This window comes from Diabrotica virgifera, chromosome 7 (assembly GCF_917563875.1).
Source record: "Diabrotica virgifera virgifera chromosome 7, PGI_DIABVI_V3a".
Classification (NCBI taxonomy): Eukaryota; Metazoa; Arthropoda; class Insecta; order Coleoptera; family Chrysomelidae; genus Diabrotica; species Diabrotica virgifera.
Window position 1 is genome coordinate 12,688,941 of NC_065449.1, and position 9,805 is coordinate 12,698,745.

A 9,805-nucleotide genomic window follows, 5' to 3' on the forward strand; every position below is an offset into this window, starting at 1 on the left:
ACGGGGTGGGTTAGAGGGTCATGTTTGGTGTTTGTCGATAGGTTTTCGAAAAATATTAAAAACCTGTTTTTTGGTTTCTCATTTGAAAGTGTATTTCTCGAGATATTAGACCGTTTTTATAATTTACCTATGGTATCAGGATAAATCGTTTTCTCCAATTGTAGCGCCATCTATCCACAGTTCGAAAAAATGTCTTGGATAAAAGTTGCCTACTTTTACGTAACGAATCCAAATCTGCAAGAAAAACTAGGGGTTCCTATTTGAGATTTTAAAGTTACCCACCACCCCACCTCCAGGGGGTGTAGTGGGGGTTGGTGTTTGGTGTCATTGGATAGATTTTTGAAAATGATTGAACACGTATTTTTCAGTTTTTCGATCCTATGTTTAATTCGCGAAATATTCGACCGTTCCACTACTTTTGGGACACCCTATATAAAAAGATCGTTCCTACGGACAATATTTGTAAAGTTATTCTAAATGTTTATAAAATAAAAAATTTCAAAAATTTGGCATTAGGATTTTTGATAATATTGATTAATTTTTTTATCTTCTTTTAATACATTTTGATACTATCACTCTTTTACTTTTATTTGGCATACTCAGAATTGCCCTATCTTCATTATTTTCTGTCTTATGTTATTGCCAAATAAAGGTCTCTGGCATAAACAAATAGAATACCTCTTAAACTAATTAATGGATAGGTCTCAAATTTTAAAGGTTTGTTAAGTACCCCAATACCCAACTTTGGGTGAAACACAAAAGTTCTAAGATAGTTTTAGTAAAAGTTATTAACAAATAACGATTTTCACTTATTTTGCAGTTTGCGTAGCAACAAATTAACTTTTTAACTTTTAAAAATCGGCATTTTAAAGGTTTTTCAATGTTCTAAAAAATTTAATTTTGTAATTTTATGTCAACTATTTAGCTGTTAAATGGGGTGCAAAAAATCGAAAAAATCGCGATTTTTGCACTAAATTGTTAATAATTAAAAAACGGACGCGAACTCTAGGCAGGAAACAGGTAGGTTTTCTTCCTATAGGTCTACCATAACTAAAAAAGTAGTCAGCTATCTGGATCTTTGAGTGTCCTGAGAAAATCCTTATTACCCTGGACTATCTATCCGCTATCATAATCTTTGTCTTTGATATGTGCTGCAGACCCAATATTTGACTTTCGTTTTGAACCAATCGAATGAGATCAATGAACCCTTCTCGACTATTTACAAGAAGGGCTGCGTCATCTGCAAAATGTAAGTTGTTTGTTTTTCGGCCATTTATCTAAATGACTTTTCCCATCTTCCAAGCGCTCTTTCAAGGAAGATGGTTCTATAATAATTGTCACATTCATGGAAGCTGCTTTTTTATCAACGTGGAATTAAGTAAACACTTCTGTTGTATGTAGGTATGCCTACATACAACAGAAGTGTTTACTTCATTCCACGTTGTTATATTGAAGGTATACAGCCAACTACAGAGTTTATCCCCTTTTAAAATTTCTGCTTTTTTATCTTCTTCTTCTTTAAGTACCGTGCCCAAATTTTAGGCGTGGGTAGCTTCCTTGACAACTTGCCTGTATCGTTCTCGAACTTGTGTGGCTTGTACTAATTGATCTGCTGATAAGCCAGTCCATTGACGAAGGTTTCGGAGCCATGAATATTTCTTTCTACCATTTTCTCTTTTTCCGTCGACCTTTCCATTGAGTATTAACTGTAGTATCCTATATCTGCTACCTCTCATTATATGCCCCAGATATTCAAGCCTTTTTTATGTATTGTCCAGATTTATGTATTGTTTAGATTTTGTCCAGTCGTCAGGCCACTGCTTGTTATGCCATATTTTGTAGCAGATAAATTGAAGCAATTCTATTTATTCAAGGTTCTTCAGTGGCTTTGAGCATTTCTGCTGTTATCATATGGTGCTTTGCTATACTTAAACTTACTGATCGCCAGTCTTAAGTCTTCATCTCTTCAGGGGTCCGATGAACAAGTTCCTGGCGTGAATCTTTTTTATATAGATCCCGCCCATATTATAATCGCCATGTCTCTGTTATATCTTCTCTGTTGGTTCTCAGGGTTTCTCAATTTATTTATAATATAGATGACTTAGTGTGAAGACCTCGTAAGTTCCTGGCGTAAATCTTCTTTATATAGATCCCGGCCATATAATCTCCTATATCTTCTCTATTGGTTCTCAGGGTTCCTGTTTGGTCTTCAATGATCCAAGTTTTGGCTTCCAAGTCTCTTGCTATATAACGTATTTTTCTAAATATATCTCTCGGCTGATGTGATTGATCGTGGTTCTCAATTTTTTATATATTAATATTGTGATACCATTATTGTTTATCAGTTTTCCATCTTCGTTTTATTTCTTTGTTGATTTTTCTTAAACAAGTTTTTCCTTTTCACTGTAAACTGGTTTGACAAGAATTTCTTCTATTCTCAATATAAGTGGTGTGTGTTTATGAATGTGTATGTAAGCGCCCTTATAACCTATTGAACACATCTTTTCTTCTCTAACGACACATGTCAAAAAATTGATCATCTAAGATTAAAACTAAGTTTGACGAATTGTATGGCAAATCTCCAATTTTAATTTATCAAATGTTTTAACTTTAAGGATCATACTTAAGCGCGCTTAAATGCATTGGAACCAACGATGAACCTTGTGGAGGCACCCAGCTACCTATAAACCCCCTAGACGACAAAACAGAATGGACGTGTGATCAATGTACCGTCAAAATATCCAACGAAGAAGTAAGTTTTTTGGTAAACGGTATAGGTGAAGAGGTTGACAACGTACAGCTTGCTAATCCTACAGTTAGAGAGCTGGAAGCATTGCTCAATAAAATGCTGACCTTCCTACATCCCAACCACTACCACGTCTATGCTGTGAAGCACTCGTTGATACAGTTGTACGGGTACCAACAAGGGTACACTCCGACGCAAATTACTGATGACTGTTTGGTTCGGAAGGCTGCAATGTGTAGAGAGCTGTTGGATATTACCAGGAAGATAGATCCAGGAAATTCTAGGTATTGTATGAAAATTTAATTAATGTATTTAGTCCATTGAGATGTTACATTTAGGGTTGCATTTCTTAGAGGAGTCAATTTTATTTTTTTTAATGTGTAGGGGGTTCAGTAGAAGCTTAAGTTCAAGTTTTTGGGGTCGCCGCCCTTGTCCCCCGGTCGCCATCTTGGAAAAAGGGGTGCAAAGGGCTTTCGCGCTGTATCTCCTAAACTAGCAACCATACAGAAAATTTAATTACATATAAAATGTAGCAAATTAAATTTTCTACAATTTTATGTCTCACAATAAAACACTGAAAAACGTTTGTTTTCTATACTTCCACAAAATTTATTACAACTATGTTATTACTACAGCTGTTTCGGCAAAGTGCCTTTCTCAAGTGATATATTTTACAATGTGTTTGCCTTTTTAAGTCTTTAACTGAAGAGGTTGAGGAGTGGGGAGCTGTTTGTCTCGAGTTGGTCATTCAGAATTGTATCTGTATTTTTAATTTATTAATTTCCATTGATTCTAAAAGTGATAGCTTAAGGCCTTTATTTTGAATATGTAGAATTTGAAACTCTTCATTGAAAGAATGATTATGATCTAGAAGGTGAAGTCCGTATGTAGAAGTGTCTGTCTTTCTATTGTTGAAAGCCCTTTTGTGTTCTGCTATCCGTTTGTCAAAAGTTCTGCCAGTTTGACCGATGTAAGTTTTCGGACAGTCACCACAAGTTAGTTTGTACACACCACTCTGTAGTTGCTTTCTCTTTCGGCTTTTATTGTTTTTAATATATAAAAGCCGAAGGAGAAAGCAACTACAGAGTGGTGTGTACAAACTAACTTGTGGTGACTGTCCGAAAACTTACATCGGTCAAACTGGCAGAACTTTTGACAAACGGATAGCAGAACACAAAAGGGCTTTCAACAATAGAAAAACAGATACTTCTACATACGCACTTCACCTTCTAGATCATAATCATTCTTTCAATGAAGAGTTTCAAATTCTACATATTCAAAATAAAGGCCTTAAGCTATCACTTTTAGAATCAATGGAAATTAATAAATTGAAAAATACAGATATAATTCTGAATGACCAACTCGAGACAAACAGCTCCCCACTCCTCAGTTAAAGACTTAAAAAGGCAAACACATAGTAAAATATATCACTTGAGAAAGGCACTTTGCCGAAACAGCTGTAGTAATAACATAGTTGTAATAAATTTTGTGGAAGTATAGAAAACAAACGTTTTTCAGTGTTTTATTGTGAGATAAAATGAACTTCCATCAAGTAACGGTCGAATCCATCAATTTTATGTCTATTACTTTTTATCGTCAAGTGACCAACAAAAAAGTTAAAAACAAAAATAAGAGAAAATGTTGTAAGAAGTTTCCATTTGGAGGTTATAACTTTTTTCCGTTCATTTTAAAATAAAATAACATCACAGCGATTTTATAGAAGATGCTTCAACGAATAATTTCCACTATAAAGTTGTTTAATTTTATTTAGTTTTCTAGGTTTACAGCGCTCCAAACTTGACCAGATTCTCGAATTCTCATAGGAATACAATAAAAATAAAACCTTGGGCTTACTTTTCTACCTATAATATTTATTTATTATAATTTTAACATTCCTATGCTATTATTAAGCTATTTTTGACCCTTTTTCCGGCCACTTATGAGGTAGAGTCTGGAGGCGCGTTTTTTGTGTGGGATCCCCAATAGGCTTAATCCACGGACAATTTCTAGACAAAATAATATTATTTATTATTATATGTTGAAAAAGATCTATCATAGTTATTATTTTTTCATTTTTTTCGATGGTCCAGGCTGCGAGTCAAGATCTGAATCAGTATTCGAGGTGAATTTTTGTGGTATAATGAGAGTGGAGTCATTGTCAGTAATTCATCTGCCAATTCATTTTCTTCAATAATTAATGTTGATATGTCCACGATGTTGCTGCAACTTTCACCACCACAATAGAGGCACACTGCTGAACATTTGAGGTCGGCTTTTCGGCAACCACATGCACTTCCAGTTTCCAGTGCATCTGCTAAATATGAATTTCATAACCTCGGAGGTACTGGAGGCTTGGAAATTTGGATTGGTATCCAAAATTTTCCATGCTTTTAACAGCCCTAATTTTCTGGATCACAATGTTTACCGAGCCATGACTGAATCTGGTGATACACTCGGAGTCTGTGGATCTTGTGTTGTCTCAGGATTTCCAGAGAATCGTTTTTATTTCCGCCATATAAAGAGACGAAAAACGTTCGCCGACAACAGTGGGCAAAGATGGCTCGACTTTCCCACTGACAAATAATTTTCCCTGGAGGTTTCTTACAAATAAAATAACCACCACTCAGGGCCGTGCGGTGCTATGATGCGATGAGGCAGTCGCATCAGGCGGCATCATAAGGGGGGCGGCATAATCAGTAAAATCAAAATACATAAAAATAGTCATAGCAGTAAGATAGGGTGTGCAAAATAGAACACTTGAAAAATATCAGATGGCGTTTTACGTGCCCTGCGCATGCCACTCTTTAAACTTAGTTTTAAAAGTGAAGAAAGCGTCTTCTTCTACAGAAACAAAAACCCTTTTTGTATTACACAAGAACTGTACACTTTTTTTCTAATTATACAAAGCGTTGGGAAGTTCCGAAAAAACATTCGAAATAATAGAAGAAGTCAACAAAGATTAAGAAATCAGAAACTAAAGTTAAATCACTAGGATTAGCAAAAAATATTAAAAATTATAAATTTATATATGCGGTGTAGTTCTTTGGCATGATATTTTATTTTATATAAATTCAGTCTCGAAGATGTTGCAACAGGTAACTATAAATTTGTCAGATTGTGTAAAAATGTTGTCAGAAATAGAAAAAAAAATGAAAAGTCGCAGACAATCTGGCTATGACTTAACGAAAATTAATGCTAATGAAATTGAAGAAAATCTTGATATAAATTCGAATTTCCAGCTGAAAATAAAATTCGAACTAGGAGAAAAAAGCGTCAATTTGATTACGAAAAATCTGTGGATGAGCTCTTAACAGAGGAAGATAAATCATGAAAGGGTCGCCAATGCGAGTCCATTATACTATTGTATATAAATTAAGTCAATACTCGCAATCTTTGAGTTTATATTTAATTGATGTTAAAAAATGTGGAGCAACCGGTTTCGAGGCTTACATTTTCGTTGCCTCATCATCAGGCCCAGTACATAGTCTTCCATAAATTACAAACTATTTTACAATTTTACAGACAAAGCTTACATAGAGTCAAAAAAATAACAATAACACATACAATTTTTTGAAATTAGATAAATCGTCAATATTAAAAACAAGTTAATAAATTACAACAAAATTAAAATAAAAAACAAAACCAATATATATGTATTACAAAATTAATATAAATTGCAAATTAAACATACAACATAATAACATACAAACATAGGAACTAATAAGTTATATCACTAAGAATTTTATTAATACTCCCTGTCTCGATAGCTATGGTGAAGGAAGTCTTTCAAAATTAAAATTGATTAAAAATTATTTACGAAGACAAACATTATAAGACAAACAAAACTAAAAAATTTAGCACTCATTTCAAGAGTCCTCACTAGCTGCTACTTTAGACTACACCAATCTGACGAATTTACCAAAATTATAGTCAGAAGGATAAATTTGAAATTTTTGCAACTATTATTTTTTAATGTTAATACATATTTCATTTAATTTAAAGCATGTGTTGTTTTTAAAATAAAAGTTTTAGTTCATTTTGTGCAGTTGCATTTAATAACAACAAAAATCCAATTTCAACAATATTTAAGGGGCGGCATTTCGAAGACTTGCATCATATTGAAAAGATGTACCGCACGGCCCTGCCACCACTCATGATGCGCTCTTACAAAAAACACAAAATGCTTATCTAATCACAAAAATATAAATTTTACCCACAATACTCTCAATAGTATTATCTATAAAACTCAAAATACTTTTCACAATTTTTAATACGACTGCACGTGGCCAAATAGGTAGCACAACTGTAATAATAAGTTAAGTAGAGGGAGACCGACTGCTGTGCCACCTAGGATAAATTATAAAAATAAAAGTAATAGCAGGCAGATATTCAGTCCGGTACGGAACAAAAATTAAGTAACTGCAAATTTTGTCAATTATTACTGTTTATTCCGCAATTAACTTCTAAAATACTATGTAAAGCTGATACAAAAGACCGAACTGTAAAAATGTGCTGAGCCACTATAGGGTAGTTGCGTCGTTACTGAAATACGCGCTATGTTAGACCTTGTTTCAGATGCATAATGACGCAGCTGTAGATAGGGTTGAAAATGGGGTGATTACATTAAGATAATGAAATTCGAACCAATATTGACGAAAATAAAAGCCATCTTTGTCAAAAAACAAACGCCATACCGATGCTCCTGGACGATTACTCTTCATTCATTCCCTATTTTAAATATTTAAAAATCTTTTTTTGCTCTTCTGAAGAATTTTGTATTTTGCGGTTGCGTCATTCTTCTGGACCGGCGAATTTGTCCTCAAACAACTTCTTGGGCCTTTTCTATATATGCTCAGGTTTCTAAGTTTTATAGTGAGGAGAAAGGTCAAAAATATATTAATAATAGCATAGGAATGTTAAAATTATAAAAAAATGTATGAATAAAAAATTATTAGGATAGAAAAGTAAGCCTAACGTTTTGTTTTTATTGTATCCCTATGAGCATTCGAGAATCTGGTCAAGTTTGGAGCGCTGTAAAACCTAGATAAATAAATAGCTATTACGTTATTTTATTGTAAAGTGGACTGAAAAAAAGTTATAACCTCCAAAAGAAAACTTTTTAAAAATTTTTTACTTCTTTTTGTTTATATCTCTTTTGTTGGTCACTTGACGATAAAAAGTAATAGAAACAAAATTGTAGAAAATTTAATTTGCTACATTTTATGTTTTATTAGATTTTCCGTAGGGTTGGTAGTTTACGAGATATACCGCGAAACCCCTTTGCATCCCTTTTCCAAGATGGCGGCCGGGGGACAAGGGTAGCGACACCGAAAACTTGAACTTAAACTTCTACTGATCCCCCTACACACTAAAAAAAATAAAATTAACTCCTCTAACAAATGCAAGGTATGGTCTAAAAAATGTAACATTTCAATGGACTAATTGAAAATTAAAACATAACCAACTCCGGAAAACCACAGAAATCACATGTAGATATTACATCTTCTTCTTTTGTTATCATAATCCTGGATGGGTCTTTGCATGTCTGGCTATGTCCTTCCATTCAGGTCTCTCTTGTCCCCTTCTCCTCCATTGTCTTACGTTCATGGTTTTCAGGTCATCCAACCATCTCGTTCTTGATCTTCCTTTTTTGTCTTCCTATCGGCTTCCATTTAATTGTCTTTGCTGTTTTGTCTTTAGACATATTCCAGCCATAACAGTCTTTGACGTTTCACAAATCTTACAACATCATACCCTTCATTTAATTCAATAAACTCGTCGTCTCTCGTGATTCTCCATGTGCGTCTTCCTCTTGTATCGACCACATACTTTTCACAGTATCTTTCTCTCTTTCTATCACTGCCCAGGTTTCACAACCATAGTTACTACAGGTCCAATCAATGTTCTGTAGATGTCATTGTGGCTCTTTTGTCTAATGATTTCGATGGCATGAATCTTTTTTTAGGTACCATTCCTACTAGAAATACGTGCATTAATTTCGCTATACTTACGGAATTCTTCTTATTGATTTCTGTGCCCAGATATGTGAAGGCATCCACACGTTCAATGTTGCGATATTATTTTTATTGTCAGGTGTTCTTTTGACGGTCATGTACTACGTTTTTGTTTTGTTTATTTTAAGTCCTCTTTTTCGTGCTTCAGGATCAATTTCCTTCCTAGTAGTGATAGCTACATCGTCTGAATATGCAGTAATTTGTACTGTTATGGTATTTATATGGCCGGTTACATTGGTTTTTGTGACAACTGCCTCAAGAACTATCTATGTCTCCCTATCTCACTCCCAATATAGGGGAGTCAGTTCTCCATCTACTCTAACTGCTGCTTTTGAATCCTGCAACATCATTTTATGAGACTGATATAGCTATTACATATTATTCTATTTTCGCCTACCGTTAACCTTACTGTTGTTTTTCTTTTGTCCCTAGGTTAGCCCTTTACCACGCAGTACTCCTCCACGAACTCTTTCTAGCAAACTGGATCACCATCAAGCGCAAGTGGGACCTTGGAATCAAAGCCAAAGTTAAGTCGGTGCTGACTACAATGAACGAATGCAAGACCTGTCTCGACCAGCTTCAAGAAGTGCTAAAGAACGAAAAGAACACTCCAGCTGGAGATAAACTAATCAATTTAGTAAACAATTCTACGAAAGAGTTTAATAATTTTGTCGTAAGAAACAAAATTGACTTATCAGGGCAAATTAAGGAAAAATCAATTAATGGATCTGATTAATGAATACAATTTTTAAGTTTTGCAATATTTATATCTTTAAATTTATATTTATGTTAAATAAATAACACTCTACTTTTTGTGAAATATTTGTTCTATTAGGAAAATACAAAGGAAATATAGAAAACTCAATTAACAACACCAAGTGAGGTATTACTCCTTCAACAAAAGCAAATGCTCTATACTGAGAATCAAGCAAGAAACCAAAATGTGTATACATTATACAACGCTGGGTACAGGAAAAACAAAAAAGAGAGAAACTTAGAAGTAAAAAACTCCGGTTTGTAAAATGGTATATAATTTTTATTAAAA

General features: G+C 34.0%; 1 protein-coding gene across 2 annotated transcripts in view; it reads left to right on the forward strand.

Moving 5' to 3' along the window:
* LOC126887766 (SET domain-containing protein SmydA-8-like) overlaps nucleotides 1–9,580 on the forward strand; it is a 35,401-nt gene extending 25,821 nt beyond the window's left edge. For both annotated transcript variants that reach the window (XM_050655570.1, XM_050655571.1), the window contains exons 6-7: nucleotides 2,616–3,030; nucleotides 9,193–9,580. In XM_050655570.1, the coding sequence (XP_050511527.1) occupies nucleotides 2,616–3,030; nucleotides 9,193–9,496 (719 nt within the window). In that variant the 3' untranslated portion in view covers nucleotides 9,497–9,580. The remainder of the gene's footprint in view (nucleotides 1–2,615; nucleotides 3,031–9,192) is intronic.
* Nucleotides 9,581–9,805: the final 225 nt, after the last annotated feature.